This window comes from Doryrhamphus excisus, linkage group LG3 (genome assembly GCF_037039965.1).
Source record: "Doryrhamphus excisus strain RoL-2023G ecotype Guam linkage group LG3, RoL_Dexc_Guam_v1.1, whole genome shotgun sequence".
Taxonomy (NCBI): Eukaryota; Metazoa; Chordata; class Actinopteri; order Syngnathiformes; family Syngnathidae; genus Doryrhamphus; species Doryrhamphus excisus.
In genome coordinates this window covers 6,638,159-6,657,484 of record NC_136359.1, presented here as the reverse complement: position 1 = coordinate 6,657,484, position 19,326 = coordinate 6,638,159, and the positions used below count along the sequence as shown (strand labels likewise).

General features: G+C 43.9%; 1 protein-coding gene across 1 annotated transcript in view; it reads left to right on the top strand.

Moving 5' to 3' along the window:
* Positions 1 to 18,562, top strand: part of smarca2 (SWI/SNF related BAF chromatin remodeling complex subunit ATPase 2) — a 31,902-nt gene extending 13,340 nt beyond the window's left edge. The window contains exons 19-34 of the mRNA XM_058070369.2: positions 372 to 614; positions 821 to 934; positions 2,404 to 2,508; positions 2,871 to 2,957; positions 3,428 to 3,474; positions 4,077 to 4,243; positions 7,428 to 7,591; positions 7,874 to 8,101; positions 8,697 to 8,774; positions 8,861 to 9,079; positions 9,160 to 9,383; positions 10,220 to 10,325; positions 10,786 to 10,887; positions 11,144 to 11,267; positions 11,919 to 12,052; positions 17,836 to 18,562. Of these exons, the coding sequence (XP_057926352.2) occupies positions 372 to 614; positions 821 to 934; positions 2,404 to 2,508; positions 2,871 to 2,957; positions 3,428 to 3,474; positions 4,077 to 4,243; positions 7,428 to 7,591; positions 7,874 to 8,101; positions 8,697 to 8,774; positions 8,861 to 9,079; positions 9,160 to 9,383; positions 10,220 to 10,325; positions 10,786 to 10,887; positions 11,144 to 11,267; positions 11,919 to 12,052; positions 17,836 to 17,871 (2,178 nt within the window). The 3' untranslated portion in view covers positions 17,872 to 18,562. The remainder of the gene's footprint in view (positions 1 to 371; positions 615 to 820; positions 935 to 2,403; positions 2,509 to 2,870; positions 2,958 to 3,427; positions 3,475 to 4,076; positions 4,244 to 7,427; positions 7,592 to 7,873; positions 8,102 to 8,696; positions 8,775 to 8,860; positions 9,080 to 9,159; positions 9,384 to 10,219; positions 10,326 to 10,785; positions 10,888 to 11,143; positions 11,268 to 11,918; positions 12,053 to 17,835) is intronic.
* The last annotated feature ends 764 nt before the right edge of the window (positions 18,563 to 19,326 follow it).

The following is a 19,326-nucleotide window of genomic DNA, read 5'->3' as shown; positions in this document are numbered from 1 at the left end:
TTAGGAGGAAAAATAACTCATTTTAGAGGCAAGGGGTTGAAATAGCCAAGATTTTTTTTTCAAGTGGTAACATAAGACACAAATAAAACAAGGTTGGGGGGGGAAGTTACTTAATATTATAGGAATAATGTAAAAATGTTAAGGGAATAAAGTCCTAATATTATTAATGACATCGTAAGTATTTAGAAAAAAGGCAGCAAAAATGGACATAAAAGAGCAAGACTGCTAATACCAACAGTATACACATATGTACACATATAAACACACACACACTGTGCCATGGAGCAGGAAGACCACAGCATCTCGCATTGGCTGTCTTTTTAGCTTGTAATGGTGCGGAAGTAACCACATAATGGATTTCTTTCTCCCAGATCCGCTGGAAGTACATGATCGTCGACGAGGGTCACCGCATGAAGAACCATCACTGTAAGCTGACCCAGGTGCTGAACACACATTACGTGGCCCCCCGCCGCCTCCTCCTCACCGGCACGCCGCTGCAGAACAAGCTGCCCGAGCTGTGGGCGCTGCTCAACTTCCTGCTGCCCACCATCTTTAAGAGCTGCAGCACCTTTGAGCAGTGGTTCAACGCTCCCTTCGCCATGACGGGGGAGAGGGTATGTGCCACCGGAGCCTACACATTGTCATTGTGTTGCATCCAAGCGCTCCATACTATACACGCTGAAATACATTGGCGGTCTCAAGGATGTTTTAAATGCGACACACAGTAATAATAGATGCACATCACGCTAGCAGCTAGCTTCGGAGAACCTTGCAGGCAATTCACTTGTGGCGTCACCGGCACACTCCCCTCTGTGTTTAGGTTGACCTGAACGAGGAGGAGACCATCCTGATTATTCGCCGCTTGCACAAGGTGCTCCGCCCCTTCCTGCTGCGCCGCCTGAAGAAAGAGGTGGAGTCTCAGCTGCCGGAGAAGGTGAGATGTCAGGTTTTCATTTAGCGACAACTGAGGAATGTGTTTGCTCTGCTGTAAACTGATTTTATAAAAATATATTGGTTGTCCCCCCCCCAAGCTACAGCGCCTCCCCCGAAGTCCTCTGCCACTTCACCACTGTATACAGGACAAATTTCAGCAGAACACATTTAAACTGCCATACATGTTTATATATGTCTTGTTGGATTTATACTTGTTTTTATTTGAATCCCGTTCACATGCGGTGTGTTTATAACAGTACTTAACATCCAATCACACGCCAAGAGCGCTGTCTTGTGACTCCAGTATCACACACTTGTCGCATTGCTTTGGTTGTAAATGCACTGCAAACTGCCAAGTGCATCAACACAGGACATGACTGCTGTACAGTCCTCCCTCGCTACATCGCCCCCTCAGTCTATGGCGGTTTGAAAATAAAATATGAATTAATGATAGCTGTTTTACGGTTGAATATGAGAAAGAACTGCATACTGTATTTAAGCAAGTTGTGTTTATTTCTGGCCTAAAGTGAGCATTTTCAAGCATAAAAAATTGACGTAACTAAATTAACTAAAATACAAATACTATCACTCCCACATGAGATTGAGTGGGAGGGGGGTTCTTCTCTCATTCTGTGCGGAAGTGGTAAGTTTTTTGGCCTCTTTATCCTTGTTCTCCTTTCCGTTTGAAACACTTTAAGTTTAAAATAAGTAAATTGGAGAGTCTGTGATTGGCTGGCAACCAGTCCAGGGTGTACCCCCACCTCTCGCCCGAAGACAGCTGGGATAGGCTCCAGCACCCCCCGCGACCCTCGTGAGGAAAAAGCGGTACAAAATGAATGAATGAATGAAATTGGAGAGTAGTTTGCTGTGCTAGCAGTGGCCACCCGCAATGTCCCTGCAGTGACACTGTAGCCTGTGCAAAGTGATGATAATAGGATTGTAAACTTGACCGTTGGGGTTTTTGTCATGTCTCGGGGGCTCTGTTTCTTAATATTGTCCTATTTCACAGAAATTCACTTATCACAGTCTGGAACCAATTAACCATGATAAACCATGTATCGGGCATTTGCGATACTACCTACAGAGATTTCCAATTCATGAGTCGTGTCTGTGCTGTAATGTTGTCAGCAAACCTAGCTAGAAGAATATCAGCAAACGTAGCTGTAGCTGTCCCACACATTCACTGCAGCCTTCCTCCTCACTCACGTCGGACATCTGAAACTCTTTAACGGGTCGCCACGGTGTCATACTTGCCTGTAGGGAGCAGTTTATTACAGCCCCATATAGGACGCTATGTGGCTTCTGAAGAGTCTATGAAGCTGTGAATGTGTCTGAGGACTTGTGCAGTGATGCATGAGTGGAGCCAGCTGTGTTTGCTGATATTGTTCTAGCTACATTTGCTCGCATTCTTTTATTAAGGCAAACAGAGCCTCGGTGCTCCGCTTTGACTGTTGTGGCCTCTTTGAATAGGTGGAGTATGTCATCAAATGTGACATGTCGGCCATCCAGAAAGTTCTCTACCGGCACATGCAGAAGGGCATCCTGCTGACAGACGGCTCGGAGAAAGACAAGAAGGTATAAACCTGCCCAGACCAAAACAGACCTGCAGTGACCCTGGCTGTATCTGTATTTTTGTTTCTGTTCCAACATCATAAGCTCTGCGAATCATATTGTCCAAAGGAAGCGGCGTTTCTCTGTCAAGGGCAGTGAAAGCATGATACATCGCATCTCAGCTCTTCAGAGAACCACTGCTCTCATGCAGGACGAGGAGTTTAGACGTTCCACTGTACACACACGAAGATAAACGTGCCATACGGCACATACTGCCACATCCGTCTATGTCAAACAGTTGCTATCATGTTTTGAAAAGCGCTACCACCACAAAGAGCGGTTGCTTTGCTTCAGTAGTTCATGTGTTTGTATTTACATTGTCTCAGGGTAAAGGAGGAGCAAAGACCCTGATGAACACCATCATGCAGCTGAAGAAGATCTGCAACCACCCGTACATGTTCCAGCACATCGAGGTGAGCACACGCTGATTGATCATCTGCCAAAAAGTATTTTGGGCGGGTCCGTGTTCTACTATTTTCCCACCAATTTAAATGTGTGCGTCGGAGGCACAATCATGTATTGCTGGGGTTCAACCATGTTCTTTTCCATGTTCAATTCTTGCAGTCTTTCAACTGGTCTTGACATTTTGATCAGGCATCATTTTAAGCTTGCCTTGTCCCCAAAGTGGAAGGTGTATACACAGGGCGGGTGAGATTCAGTATCATGTCCATGAGGAAGGAGGTTTGCCCTTGATGATGTCGTGTCAGATCGCATCTTCAGCCTCTTCTCTCAAAAGTGGAGCAAACAAGGGACAGAGATGATCGATTTTTCTCATGTCTGCTGCTGAGAAACATTCAAAAGTCACTTTGGCCCTTAGGGGCCCTTTTAAGATACCACAGCCTCTCTTTGATTGCTTGACACTAATGAATATTCTTGGCTGTAGGAATCCTTTGCTGAGCATTTGGGATACCCCAACGGCATCATCAGCGGGTAAGTCGCACCTAAAAAGTCATGATTTTCCTTCCTGAGCAAAATGCATCAACATGAAATTAGATATGTATTGAAGCAAAAATTGCCGTGCCTTGCCTGTAATTTAACGTTTTCATCGGGAAAGATGACGTTACAGATAATTACAGATGATTTCTACCTTGGTTAGCTTATAATTATTCATAGCATGTCACTTTGAATAGAAAATCGTTTCCATTGTGTTTGATCTAGTTATTAATATTCTGCATGGTGCTGCGCCGTCTCATTCAAGGCAGTAAAAACGTTCTAATTTCTAGTACTTTTTAATCTGCCAAGTGTCACATGCTCAGGCCCACATTGTGATGGGAATTGGCTTTGAACTTATGTATAGCGGATGGGCTAATTAAACTAAAAATAATAATACGCTGCTGCCCGTCCTAGTGGTGGCAATGAGCCAGACGTTTTTCTCACCCCTTGACTAAGTGGTTCTACATGAGGGCAGAGGGGGACCAGGGTGACTTGTGTCACCAGCAACAGTAATAACGAAGCTCTCGGCGTTGTCATGAATGCTTTAACACAACAGCACATAAAATGATGACACTTGTTCGGTTGTAATCCCAATGCAGGCCAGATCTGTACCGAGCCTCCGGGAAGTTTGAGCTTCTGGATCGCATCCTGCCAAAGCTGCAGGCCACCAACCACCGGGTTCTGCTCTTCTGCCAGATGACCTCGCTCATGACCATCATGGAAGACTACTTTGGCTACCGCAATTTTCAATATTTGCGCCTGGACGGTAAGACACTTGTTTTTTCCATGTCAGTCCTGGCTTTCCTCTCAATGAAAACGTATATTTTTAATATTTTCATATGTCACTGTTGATCTGGTTTGCAAATTCGGAATGCCCGCAAGGCATGCTGGGTAGCCCAGCTGTAACAACAACATGAACTACGAGCATTTGGATATCTAGAGTACCTGTATGTTAACTCCTCCTCGTTTACTTCTCTGACATCCTCCTTGACATATTTTGCAATCTAGCAAAAATGAGAGAGTAAGAAAGAGTACCCAGAGGGCCTTGCGGCAGGAATGTATGGTTGTTTTTTTTTTACATGGGCATTGCGTGTAGATATTTGTTTGTATGCTCGGTTACTTTGTGTATCGTGTTTGTTGTATGTTGATGGCTTTTTTTGTACAAGCTACAAATTGGATCTGATGATTTTGGGGACTCAAGCGTGTTGTTAGTTCGCATCATTTTAACAGAGTAGTCCAGCAGCAACCTGGTGTTTGTGCACGTTTTTGCTCTGACAGTTGAAATCTTCTATTTCGGAATGAAGGAGAAGAAGTTTTAATCTTTTAATTTAATCATTGATTAATTGTACACAGGTGATGCACAGATAACCTAATGGGTTATCACAGGAAAGTGTCGTTAATGCGGACAATTAGGGGGTTGTCAGCTAATGAAAAAAAAATTCTCCTACAACTTACTCTCTTCATGTCAATGATGGGTTTTCGAATAGTATTTTGCTGCGAGTCTCTTTTTCTCAACAGTGGGAGACTTGGCAGTCAGCTGAATAGAGATTCAATTGGGGCCCTATGAAAACTGTTTTATTTTTCTCAAATTGTAGTTACCCTTTGCACTTATTTGTGGCGGTAAATAACATGTCTGCTAATTAAAAAAAATCCTTTATTGATGCAATTCAGAATAATTATAATAATTATTAAACTAATTCAATCTCAGCTATTTTTCAAAAGACATCCATCTAAGTATCGGCATTTTTTTACGTTTAAGGCACACAGAATATTGTCTTGTAGGGCTAGATAAAAATGGTAAAAGAAAGATTCATCAGAAAAAAAGGTAGTTCCTACCTTTTCTACCTTAGGAAGGATTTATAAAATGCACTTCTGCCGTCTTGTGGCCATTTTTTTGGCTTAACTACACTGTCATCATCATCACCTCTTTTTGCCTCTTGTGAACAAAAAAAACATAAGAGACGCATAAGTACGTCTTTGGGATCGTGTGGGGTCAGAGTAGATCCGACGGGCTCTTGATACGCAGCGGCTGTTTGCTATGTCCTTAATGGGGGGGAGCAGGGTCCCAATGATCTTCTCCGCTGTCCTCACCACTCTCTGCTGTAACATCCAATCCGAGGCCTTGCAGCTCCCAGACCAGATGGAGATGCAGCTGGTCAGCAGGCTCTCGATGGTCCCTCTGTAGAAGGTGGTAAGGATAGGAGGGGAGAGGGAGGCTCTTCTCATCCGCTGCAGGAAGTGCAGTCGCTGAGGAGGCGTGGAGTGACCAGTCGAGGTTGTCTGTGATATGCACCCCCAAGTACTTGGTTGCGCTCACAACTTCTACGGCTGTGTCATTGATGCAGAGTGGAGTGTGGCTGGGTCTGGATCTCCTGAAGTCGACGATGATCTCCTTTGTTTTGTCAACAAGGTGTTTCACTTCCTCCCTGTAAGCCAGTTTGTTGTTGTCCTGAATGAGGCCCACAACTGTTGTGTTGTCCACGTATTTCAGGATATGGTTGCTGCTGTATCTGGGGCGACAGTCATGGGTCATTTGGGTAAACAGGGGTCTCAGAACACATCCCTGGGGTGAGCCGGTGTTCAGGGAGATGACACTGGATGGGTTGTTGCCCACTGTGACATACTGGGTTCTATCTGTGAGGAAGTCAAGCAGCCAGTTGCACAGGCAGGTCTTGAGGCCCAGCGGCTCCAACTTGCATACCAGGTCCTGGGGGATGATCGTGTTGAATGCTGAGCTGAAGTCCTGGAACAGCATCCGTACGTGGGTGTTTTTCTTCTCCAGGTGCTCCAGGCTCAGGTGTAGAGCAGTGGAGATGGCGTCCTCAGTGGAGCGGTTTGGCTGGTGTGCGAATTGGAACGGGTGGAGTGATGTATGGAGGTGACATGGTCCTTAACCACCCTCTCGAAGCATTTCATAATGGTGGATGTGAGTGCAATGGGCCGAAGGTTGTTTAGACATGTAATGGATGGTTTCTTGGGCACTGGAATTATTGTGGCAGACTTGAAAGAGTTAATACAGTATTGCATCCTTTCTTTGTCATTGTTGCCACTGGCAAAATAAAGTTTGAAGTATCTTGTGATTTCCACTCCGAGTGTCAGAAGTGTTTTATTAAGGCCGACAGGAAGATGGAGTACAAGTTTTCCAAGTAAATATCTCTGGTTTCAATGCAATGCCTGAAGTCTGAGGCAGCGCAGCGTAGCACGCAGAGAACCCGCGCCTTATAGTAGATCATTTTTCAATAGGGATTAAAGGATGCGGCTCCGCTTTCGCAGCCATCCATCATCCTTCACTCAAAGCGTCATCCGTCATGCGGAGGTGTCGGGAGAAATCCCATCAACATCCGCTGGAGCGACATCCACAGCGAGTCTGTCGAACAAGCAGCCAACCTGAATGCTCTATGAGCAGATGCCATCCATTCCAGCGTCCGCACTCCTTTACTGTTTACTGAGAGATGCCTCATTTCCTTTCTTGTGTGTGACTGATGGATCATGACCATTTCAGTGTGCTTAGCGACAGAAAAGAAATGCTTTGAAAGTCCAGAACTGATGGGCTTGAGGTGTAGGCAACTAATCAATTCAGGGGTCGGATATAAAGGTGCATCAACACAATAACGAAGGCCATTAAATCTGAATAAAAAGCTTTTATACTCGCCAGAGAGCACTTTCACCCAAAAGAGATTGGGTTTGAATATTGATTGGAGGCATGCTTGAGTAATTGAATGGCTCTGCGAAGCAGTCCACAAATGATTTTGTCACATTTTCAACCGGACTTAATTAGAGCGCTCACAGGCGCCTATTCACGTCCGTAAACAACTTCCGTCACAGTGGAGTCGCGTCGCAACTTGACAGTCGGGACTCTTTCCTGAAAACAATAAGCCTTGCAATCACAACGTTGAGCTTGGCGCTTGAAAGCGGGCCATTCAAAGCCCCCGTCTGTCTGATTCCTTCAGGAACCACCAAGTCTGACGACCGAGCGTTGCTGCTGAAGAAATTTAACGAGGCGGGGTCGCAGTACTTCATTTTCCTGCTCAGTACACGGGCCGGCGGCCTCGGACTCAACCTGCAGGCCGCTGACACCGTCATCATCTTTGACAGCGACTGGAACCCACATCAGGTACGTAAGGCATCGTCCAATGCAGGAGGTCCGCACAAAAATTAAATACAAGAATAAATTGAAAGTCATAATAAAGATTGACGTTATGACTGTTGATTCCACATGTTGAAGGATACCGCCTTTGGACCGGGAACGCTGACAGTTTTGGTCAGCGTTTCTCCGCTTTTTGCGAATTATGCTAAAACCTTGAGGATAACCGTATTACATGTCCAGCGGGATACGTGATGGTGGCGTCTCAATCCCACACTGTACATCATTCATCTGTCTGGCTGACGACCATAGGACCTCCAGGCTCAGGACCGTGCTCACCGCATCGGCCAGCAGAACGAGGTGCGTGTACTTCGCCTCTGCTCCGTCAACAGCGTGGAGGAGAAGATCCTGGCAGCGGCCAAGTACAAGCTCAACGTGGACCAGAAAGTCATCCAGGCCGGCATGTTTGACCAGAAGTCCTCCAGCCAAGAGCGCCGCGTCTTCCTCCAGGCCATTCTGGAGCACGAGGAGCAGAACGAGGTGAGCTCGCACAGCATGTCGGGACAAAAGGAGGTGCATGTTCTCCCAAGGTTCCCTCAATTCTTTCATTGAATTAGCATTGTATCCACACAGTTTTTAAATACAAGCTTATTTATTCCACCACAGGTTTACGCTGCATTTGTACAGTGGAACCTTGGTTAGAGGCATTAATTTGTTCCAAATCACTTTTACACATAACAAATAATCAATCCAATGAATCCCTTCCAGAAAGCCAAAAATGTTGACACAAACCAAGTTTTGGAAAGTTCTGGAAATATTCTAGAAACACATACTTCCATATAAATGATGCATGAAAGGGATGAATGAGCATTTAAGGATACCTTTACCTTCATTGAAGATAGGATTCTTAACGTGACTGATAACAGGAAGTTGGTGGCGGTGGTTGATCTCTGCCACATCCTGAAATAGAAGTAACCTGAGATGAACATTTATCCCTTTCATTCATCATTTATACGCATTTGGAATTAAACTATGATTGTAAAAGCATCAAAACGTGTTTTGTGTCTACCGTCGAAACATGCAACAAAAAATAAATCGGGAAGGGGGCTCACATTTTCTCCATGCGTGTTTGCAGGAGGAAGACGAAGTGCCTGACGACGAAACCCTCAACCAGATGATCGCTCGCAACGAAGATGAGTTTGAGCTCTACATGGTGAGAAAGCACCACGTTCTCGACACACTCGCTCCTCGTTGTTGCATCATAGGCGGCCGGCTGACATTTTGTTTTCATTTTGGTAGCGCATCGACATGGATCGACGGCGGGAGGATGCCAGGAACCCCAAACGTAAGCCCCGCCTGATGGAAGAGGACGAGCTGCCCTCGTGGATCATCAAGGACGACGCCGAGGTGGAGCGCCTCACGTACGAGGAGGAGGAAGAGAAGATGTTTGGCCGAGGGTCACGCTGCCGCCGAGACGTGGACTACAGCGACACGCTGACCGAGAAGCAGTGGCTGCGGGTAAAGTGTCAAAACTATCGATGTGCCTGCGATCTATTTTTGGAGACACCAGAGGAACTGGTTATGTTGCGCAATGGCAGGCAATCGAGGATGGCAACCTGGAGGAGATGGAGGAGGAGATAAGACTGAAGAAGCGCAAACGCAAGCGGCGGCAGGACAAGGACCCGTCAGACCGGGAGGACTGGGGCGCCAAGGCCAAGAAGAGACGAGGACGCCCGCCGGCTGAGAAGCTCTCCCCCAACCCTCCGAAACTCACCAAGCAAATGAACACCATCATCGATACGGTCATCAACTACAGGGACGGGTCAGTACTGTCAAAAACTTTATTCATCGCGGACCTTAAATGTTTAATGCCTGATTGTGGGTTTTTTTATCTCCCCGTGGGGGTGTTGGCCTTTGGTCTTTGTATCACAAGGCTCCCCATTGACAGCGTGTATGCAGTGCAGTCACGCTGCAAGTTCATCTGCTTGCGTGGACGCACGAGTCTCTCTGAGCGTTTCCAGGAAAACCACAACCTGCACTTCCAGAAGTCAAATTCTTTCCTCTCAGAGCATCTCAATCATAGTCCTGGCACCTCTGCTTGCTTAACTACAGAGGAAAAGCTTCTGGAATTTCCTCTCCTGGGCTTTGCATCGCCTTTCTCACCAAACCTAACCCCACCCCCCCAACTACACACAGTCCCCATCCTTTTGCCATCAGCGGAAACACGCTCATGCTCACGTTTCCATCCATTCTACACAAACCAGCAATTGGATCTGAGCCTGGAAGGTCCCTGGTGGCTTGATGCGAGGAGTGGCATCACACCTCAAACACTGAAGCAGTAAAAAGAAACATTAGCACTTTTAAGCTCAATTCACATTCACAGAGCAGCCTTACGGACCTTATGCACATTATTAGGTGTGCCACGAGAATACAATCCAAGCTAACTCGGTGTAGGGGTGTGCATTAAAAACGGGAAAGACGGGAAGTGTTCCTTGTGTTGTACTTTATTTGGTAATTAAATACAAGCGGTCAACAAAGGTGAGTTGATGTAAAATTGTAAATAAAGACATGTAGGTAAGACAAAAACAATAGATGGCATTGTTCAACTACTAGGTGGGACTATTACTGCTGACACGCCTCTTTGTGTCTTGCCGTCAGTTCCGGAAGACAGCTCAGCGAGGTCTTTGTCCAGCTACCGTCCAGGAAGGAGCTTCCAGAATACTATGAGCTGATCAGAAAGCCCGTGGACTTCAAGAAGATCAAGGTATGCTGGGCGGTTTAAGAAGGTTTCACAATCGGATGGCTGACTGCTGATCTTGAATGTCTCCGAGCTTCATAGAAAACTTTATTTTGAATTTTGCCCATCCACCACACGTCTTTCCCTTTTCTGCATACAGGAAAAATACAGCAAAACAGTTCATCATTTGGTTGTCGTATATTGTCAGTCCAGGTTCATGTACTATGGCATCGTTTTGGAGTGGGCTTGCCACCTCTCGGTAGTGGCGTGAGGCGCTGCGTCACTCCGGCAGACAAATAGTTGACCTTCTTTGGAGGCTTTTCTTTGTTAGGGCTTTATAGTCAAAATTGGTGTGTCCCGTTATGTGCTCCCATATGCTAGCTGTTTTTCTCTCCGTAGAAAATGCAGAAAAGAGAAAGACGTATCGTCATGTTGATTGTTGATGATGCGCAAAATTAAGCTTCAACGAAGCTGTGTTGCACCACAGGAACGCGTCAGGAGCCACAAATACCGAACTGTGGGTGACCTGGAGAAGGATGTGATGCTGCTCTGTCACAACGCCCAGACCTTCAACCTGGAGGGATCCCAAGTGAGTAGGCTCTGCGGTGTGATTGGTGATTGGGATTAGTCAATGACTCAGGTATCCTCTCAGGTTATCATCACATTGATTGGAACTCATTCAAATGAGGAATGTCCACAGTGCTTCCATGCACCTGATTGTACACAGTATCCGTCACTGGACTATTCAGACCACTGATCTTCTTTGACTGAAGGTTTTTTCCGTCCTTTTGAATGAGTCATCCACCACTGACCGTCTCTTTCTTTCCATTTCCGCTGCCACAAAGATTTACGAGGACTCCATCGTCCTGCAGTCCGTGTTCAAGAGCGCCAGGCAGAAGATCGCCAAGGAAGAGGAAAGCGAGGAGGACAGCGAGGACGACGAGGACGAAGAAGAGTCAGAGGCTGAGGGTGAGACGTTATGTTGACCATACACGATACACGAGAGTGAGTCTATGAGAAAGAGACACATTTTACTTTTTTTGTCACTTTAACTTTTATTGAACATGTTTTGATTGCTATGCTAGTGGTGGGCATCTGTTATGTGCTGTGTGTGCAGTGATCCTGTAGCCTCCTCAATGTGCTGTCAACAAAGAATAATAGTGTAAACATGAATATAGGGGTGTTATTTCATGTCTATGGGGCTCTAATAGAAGGTCATAAACAGGGTTTCTATGCTCTAACTATGAAAATATTTCGTTTATTGAATCCTAATTTGTGGAAATTGACTTATCGTGGTCGGTCTGGAATCAATTAGCCGTGATAAAGGAGGGATGGCTATATTGCTTTATCCAAACGGGATGAAAGCTGGATCTTAAATATTTGAAAGGTTAGATTTTTCCTACCTTACATTAAAACAAAAGGTCATACAATTATAATGGTGGCACCCTAAGGACGGACTCACACTGGCGCTGCTTCCTTGCCGCCAAGACTAAATATTCCTAAATATCCTCGTATCAATATTTACCTACCAGTCCATTCATTATCCCAAATGTTATACATCCATCCGTGATTAAAACGGGCTCCTGCTTCATCTTGATGTCCATTTTTACTACCTCACAGCAAAGCCGGTGTGGGTGAAGATCAAACTGAACAAAGAAGCCCGAAGCGCCGAGCGAGGCAAGAAGCGTCAGAGCCGAGTCAAGGCCAAGCCTGTGGTCAGCGACGACGATAGCGACGACGAACCAGATGGCAATGTAAGCCACACCCACGCTCCTGGTAATGTAGCGCTCATACCGCGTGGAACCGCGATGTACGTGTAAGACCACCTCTTGTATGTGGGGACACCGCGATCTTAAAAGTGGCATCATAGCTTGTGGGTGAGTGACTGGAAGAAAAGCTCTGGCTTGTTGTTTCTCTACACACTAAATTTGAGACAACTTTTTCAGAGGCTGCATTATATGCCTTCTTTTTTTTCTGTATTCTAATGGAGTACTTCCCTCCGATAACCGTGCAAATCCACCATGCCCTAATGTTTGTGCATGAAACATGGACATATAATATCATCTTGGATCAGATTTCCCTCCATACATCCCACTTGAATCCCATTGACACGATCGGGTTTTAATTATTTGTCTAGCCAATGCACTCCTTCAGGAACCAGATCGAATCCATCAGCAAGCTGGTGCTTGTTAACATTTTTCTTCCAATATATTGTGTCATTGAGGCGCCAGTCCACATGCTGCATGACTCATTGTTTACCCTCCTTACTACTTGTCAGCTGTCACATCAGGAGCCTAAGGCAACGTGATCATATTGTTGTTGTTGGTCTCATCTCAAAGCAACATCAACATTGACTGACTTGACACCTCAGCCGCTGAAACAATGCCGCACAAGATCATCCGCCTGCATTTGCATTTGGGCGGCAAGCGTAAAAAGCATGCTTAAGTGTTGGATGTTACAGTGTGAAAGGGGTGGCTGTCACGGGTTTGGAAAAAGACAGACTAATTGCTACACATTACCAATTACCATTGCCACTGTCACATTAGTGCAGTGACAAGCGACTGTACTATTGTTGTACAGAAAGGCTAGCCGAAAGGCATTTGCTCATGCATCCCCGGATTGCCACAATACCACGATCACGACATACGCTCATTATCTTACAGGTGATTCTCTGTCAACGTCCAGATACCTAAAGTCACTCACACTGTACACGGAACACACCAAGGATGTAAAAAAATACAGTCATAAAAATATTCAACCCAAAATGAAATGAAACAGCCAAAAGAACAAGAGAACAATTCCTCACTTTTTTCTCTGTGGGTGTCTTACGTATATGCTGGAGGGGGCTCATGGGGAGAACGAGGTCCCAATGATGTTGCTTAGTTATCACTGTCCATTTCATAGGAGCAGATCCTTCCCCATGTTCAAATATCGATGGGTGCATGCGGCCAATGTTGATTACGCCACATCATGCCACCATACCTGATTTCACTTCACTTTTCACTTTCTTTTGATGAGCATATTTTCAGGGTTTTCTCCGCTACTTTTTCTACAAGGGAGATAGAAAGACAAGAGAGATAGAAAGACGAATTACGAGGTAGAAAGTAGAAATGACGGGATATAAAGTCGACATTTTGAGATAAGAATGTCGAAATTATGAGATACCAACTGCGCATGTGCCGCAGGTGCCGTCTTCGTCCCTTGGCAAAATGGCTGGACAGTTGTGAACAGCCACATCGCTTTTATTATTTTGATGCCTCCAAATTATTTCCAATATGCATTTGCTTGCCACACTTAAAGTACTCCTCAATGTACTCACAATCCATGTCTGAACAGGGAGAAGAGCTGCTGCCGTGACTCTTCTACAAAGCTATCTCATTATTTACACTTTTTATCTCATTCTTATGATTTTCTATCTCAAAAGTTTTACTTTTTATCTCAAAATATCGACTTTTTATCTCATAATTTTGACTTTTTATCTCTTTATTTCGACTTTCGATCTCATAATTTCGACTTTTGATCTTAAATTTTTGAATTTTTATTTCATTATTTTGACTTACCAATGGGATAATTTTTTTCTTCCATAGTTTCCCCACGTTGACGAAGAGAATTCATATCAGCTTTTGCTTGTATTTGACCAAAACCTGAACAAATGTCATGACTATACCCCTCCTAGTGCTAACTGCTGTTCTTCTGTAGTTGGAGAGGAGGCAGACTTTTCGCCATTCACATTGAAATCTGCACCATTTTCATCAAGCAGTTCTCTCATTAGTGAATCTGAAGATGAATACACTAGGACCTTTTTCATGATCTCTCCCATCAAACAATGCCACAAAGGGATACATCTGGTTGGAGCAGCCTTGGTATTCCTCCCACTCAGATGGATGGCGGTCGAGTCTGAAAGCAATGGCGACACAGGACTACATATGATGGACTGCATTGCATCTGAATGCCGGATGTTTGTAGCCATTTTATGGTAATGGTCATGGTTTTATTTCATTTGAACATGCATCAGATTACAATTGAGTGCATCACATAATCAGTTCACAGTTCCACATGTCCAAAAGGAGTAGGAAGAAGCAAAGCTTATTAAATCCTACCCCTCCATCTGCTACTTTTACAATCAGTAACTGTTACATTTGTTCACTGAAGTTCATCAACTGCTTGTATTGTTTCTTGAATTGGCTCATCGTTGTGCATTGTTTGAGGGTCTTACTCAATCCATTCCATAGTTTGATTCCACATACTGAAATGCTATGGCTTTTTAACGTAGTCCTAGCATATAAGTGTTTCACATTTAGTTCTTCCCTGAGATCATATTTCTCCTCTCTTGTAGAGAAGTATTAGATGACATTTTTAGGTAATTGGTTATTTTTAGCCTTATGCATTATTTTAGCTGTTTGAAGATGAACTATATCAGCAAGTTGAAGTATTTGTGATTTTAGAACTAAGGAGTTAGTATGTTCTCTGTAGCCGGCATTATGAATTATCCTTACTGACCTTTTTTGCAGTACATTTAGCGAGTGAAGATTGCTTTTATAGTTATTAGCCCATATTTCCACACAATAAGTAAGATATGGTAGAACCAGAGAGCAATAAAGAGTGTGGAGTGACTTCTGATTGAGAGCTAATTTTGCTTTGTTCAATATTGAAATATTTCTGGCCACCTTATGTTGTATAATTGTAATATGAGGTTTCCAGCTCATATTTTCATCTATTGTGATCCCCAGAAATGTATTTTTCTTCACCCTTTCAATGTCTACACAGTCTATTTGTATTTGCTGGTGCGTGTCCTTTCTGATGTTACCAAACAGCATGATTTTAGTTTTACTTAGGTTCAAGGACAATCTATTATCATCAAACCATCTTTTTAGTGTGACCATTTTTTCTCTGACCGATGATTTTATCTGTACTCCCTCCAGAACAAAAAGCAGTGGTATCATCCGCAAATAATACCAGCTTTAAGTCTTTGGTGACTTTGGAGATATCATTGATGTAAAAGTTGAACAGTTTTGGTCCCAGTATTGACCCCTGGCGAACTCCACACGTAATACAGTGAAGAAAATAAGTATTTGAACACCCTGCTATTTTGCTATTTCTCCCACTTAGAAATCATGGAGGGGTCTGAAATTTTCATCGTAGGTGCATGTCCACTGTGAGAGAGATAAACTAAAAAGAAAAATCCAGAAATCACAATGCATGATTTTTTAACAATTTATTTGTGTGATACAGCTGCAAATAAGTATTTGAACACCTGTGTATCATCTAGAATTCTGACCCTGAAAGACCTGTTAGTCTGCCCATTAGAAGTCCACCTGCACTCCATGTATCATCCTGAATCAGATGCACCTGTTTGAGGTCGTTAGCTGCATAAAGACACCTGTCCACCCCATACAATCAGTAAGACTTTAACTTGTAACATGGCGAAGACCAAAGAGCTGTCCAAAGACACCAGAGACAAAATTGTACACCTCCACAAGGCTGGAAAGGGCTACGGAGCAATTACCAAGCAGCTTGGTGAAAAAAGGTCCACTGTTGGAGCTATCATTAGAAAATGGAAGAAGCTAAACATGACGGTCAATCTCAATCGGAGTGGAGCCCCATGCAAGATATCACCTCGTGGGGTCTCAATGATTCTAAGAAAGGTGAGGAATCAGCCCAGAACTACACGACAGGACTTGGTCAATGACCTGAAAAGAGCTGGGACCACCGTTTCCAAGGTTACTGTAGGTAATACACTAAGACGTCATGATGTGAAATCATGCATGGCACGAAAGGTTCCCCTGCTTAAACCAGCACATGTCAAGGCCCGTCTTAAGTTTGCATATGACCATTTGGATGATACAGAGGAGTCATGGGAGAAAGTTTTATGGTCAGATGAGACCAAAATAGAACTTTTTGGTCATAATTCCAATAAGCGTGTTTGGAGGAAGAAGAATGAAGAGTACAATCCGAAGAACACCATCCCTACTGTGAAGCATGGGGGTGGTAGCATCATGCTTTGGGGGTGTTTTTCTGCACATGGGACAGGACGAGTGCACTGCATTAAAGAGAGGATGACTGGGGCCGTGTATTGTGAGATTTTGGGGAACAACCTCCTTCCCTCTGTCAGAGCATTGAAGATGGGTCGTGGCTGGGTCTTCCAACACGACAACGACCCGAAGCACACAGCCAGGAAAACCAAGGAGTGGCTCCGTAAGAAGCATATCAAGGTTCTAGCATGGCCCAGCCAGTCTCCAGACCTGAACCCAATCAAAAATCTTTGGAGGGAGCTCAAACTCCGTGTTTCTCAGCGACAGCCCAGAAACCTGACTGATCTAGAGAAGATCTGTGTGGAGGAGTGGGCCAAGATCCCTCCTGCAGTGTGTGCAAACCTGGTGAAAAACTACAGGAAACGTTTGACCATTGTAATAGCAAACAAAGGCTACTGTACCAAATATTAACATTCATTTTCTCAGGTGTTCAAATACTTATTAGCAGCTGTATCACACAAATAAATTGTTAAAAAATCATGCATTGTGATTTCTGGATTTTTCTTTTTAGTTTATCTCTCTCACAGTGGACATGCACCTACGATGAAAATTTCAGACCCCTCCATGATTTCTAAGTGGGAGAAATAGCAAAATAGCAGGGTGTTCAAATACTTATTTTCTTCACTGTATATAAACTTGCAGATGTGTATGCTTCTAGTTGTACGTATTGCTTCCTGTCAGCTAAGTAGCTTTTGACCCAGTTCAGAACTAATCCTCTTATTCCGTACCTTTCTAATTTAGTTATTAGGATGTCATGATTGATTGTATTGATTGTATTGATTGTAAAGCTTTTGTCAGATCCATGAATACTGCGGCTGCACACTTCCTATGATCTATAGCGTTAGTGAGTTCCTCCGTAATTTTGATCAGTGGCATGGAGATAGAAATGTTAGCTCTGTATCCATACTGACTTTCTGACTTTCGTTCGCATTAATACATTTATCCAGCCTGTTGTTGAATAGCTTCTCAATAATTTTGGAGAATTGTGGTAGTTTTATGCTTGGAAAAAACCCTGCAAAATTAGCTTCAGTGTGCATAGTTTTGTCGAATAATGGTCCGTATTGAACCCTGAAACAACATCATTCATGATCTAAAATATTTTTGAATAACCAGGCTAAAGTGAAGCTGTGAAAGTCCAACCTCCAAGTGGCGAGGGACACTATACAGCGGGTTCGCTGATAACTCAGTAAAACTCCTGCTTTAAACCAGCCAGGGTAGTTGTGACCATTTTAGTGGACTCTGCAGCGCTATCGCTTCATCATCATGTGTCATTTGTCCTGTCTTTGTCCGCCTCCGCCTGCCGAGTGTCATTGGGTAGGTAAAGATACAAAGAAAGGCCTCACACTTCCCACGACGACAGAGGGGGATTTTTTTTTCTTGTCCCAAATTGTCAAACAAACTCGCGTTGGTGCCCTCGGCGGACAATGAAGCCTCATCTTCCTCCATCCTCCCACAGCGGCGACATCTTCTAAATCTCCATCACTGCTTTTTGTGTGTCTCTGCAGGACCAGTCGGACGCCAGCAAGAGCGAGGACGAGTGAGGACGTCGAAACTGAAAGAAGGTCCTCTGTTGTCCAGGTCATTTTTTTTTGTATCTTGGTCTTCATTCGTCCTGTTATTTCACACATACCATACCCCCATATTCTTGTTTTAAAGACACTTTTTTAGTACATTTTTAAGAGGCTTCCATTACGTACTATGCCTACTAGCTTACTCAACTCTTGCTTGCACTTTGACAAGATCACCTGATGATATGAAATTTAATGTAGGAGATGATTAGCAGTGTGTTCATTTGCCATCATCTCACACCGTGCCAAGTTGTCTCTCCAGCAGCAAATGTATGAGATGCATAAGATATATTTCCGTCTATTGGAAACCCGCTTGTGTCATCAACAAAAGAGTTTTATGTCGCATGGACTGCTGAGTGGATTGTTGCAGACCATTATAGGTGGGGAAAAACATTTTAAAAAAATCAGTATTATGGCTTTTAAACGATATATTTGAATCTGTATTTTGGATTTATTTGTGCATCCGGTATCGGGGCAATCTGTGTCGATTTTCTATGTGGTTTGTAGCCTGTATGAACTCCCTTTGCAGTATCCTCGCCGATATCATTCATAAGTGTGACTTAAATGTTTGCTTTCTTTGCACAGCATCTTTGTGGTTGTATCGCATAGACCAGAGCCAATTAAATATCATCAATTTGGAGCACATAAAAAAAAAACGTGGATTTCTTTATTGGCGTCAGTGCGACAGTCAGTACTTATAGTTTCTGTTCCTAGGTCAGGTTTACATGTAGTAGGTTAGATATTATACCTTACACACTTAGCCGCCATTACTATACATTGATGAGACAATAGCCACCGCAGCAAGTACACAGTCCAGAAAGGAACAACAAGGAACTGCTCATGAGTGTCTGTTAGCCTATTCATGTCTAATATATCGGTTAAAAGGAGTATAACACTCACTATAGGGATGTTATTTCATGTCTAGAGGGCTTTAAAAATGTAAAACAAAATTATTTAGAAGACTAATAATATGCTACAAACCAAAACAATAATAAAAAGAACACTATGCAATTAAGAAAATAAAGTAGACACGAGCAGGAGACAGCGGGGAAGTGGGCGGGGCTGAAGATACATGGGAAATAAATAACACGGGGTGTATAAAACAGGCATACGGACACCACGTGAATTTAAGCTATCCATGTGTCACAAATAGTCCAACTCTGAGGTGATAAAAGGCAATTAAAATTGCAGCTGCAAACAGGAAACAACACTTTCCCTCCGCGTCCTGACTCATAAGTTTTACGCTTCGCCTTGCGGGCCTCTGAAATGTCACCGGAGCCGCCATCGAAACGACAGGGTGACATTTAAAAAAAAAAAACTCTACGAACTATGCCGTGTTTGCACGCCATTCAAATGTCATCGTACTTCAAGGAGGATGACAGTTATTAAACGTTTGATACAGATGCGAGACCTTGTAATCCAGCAACG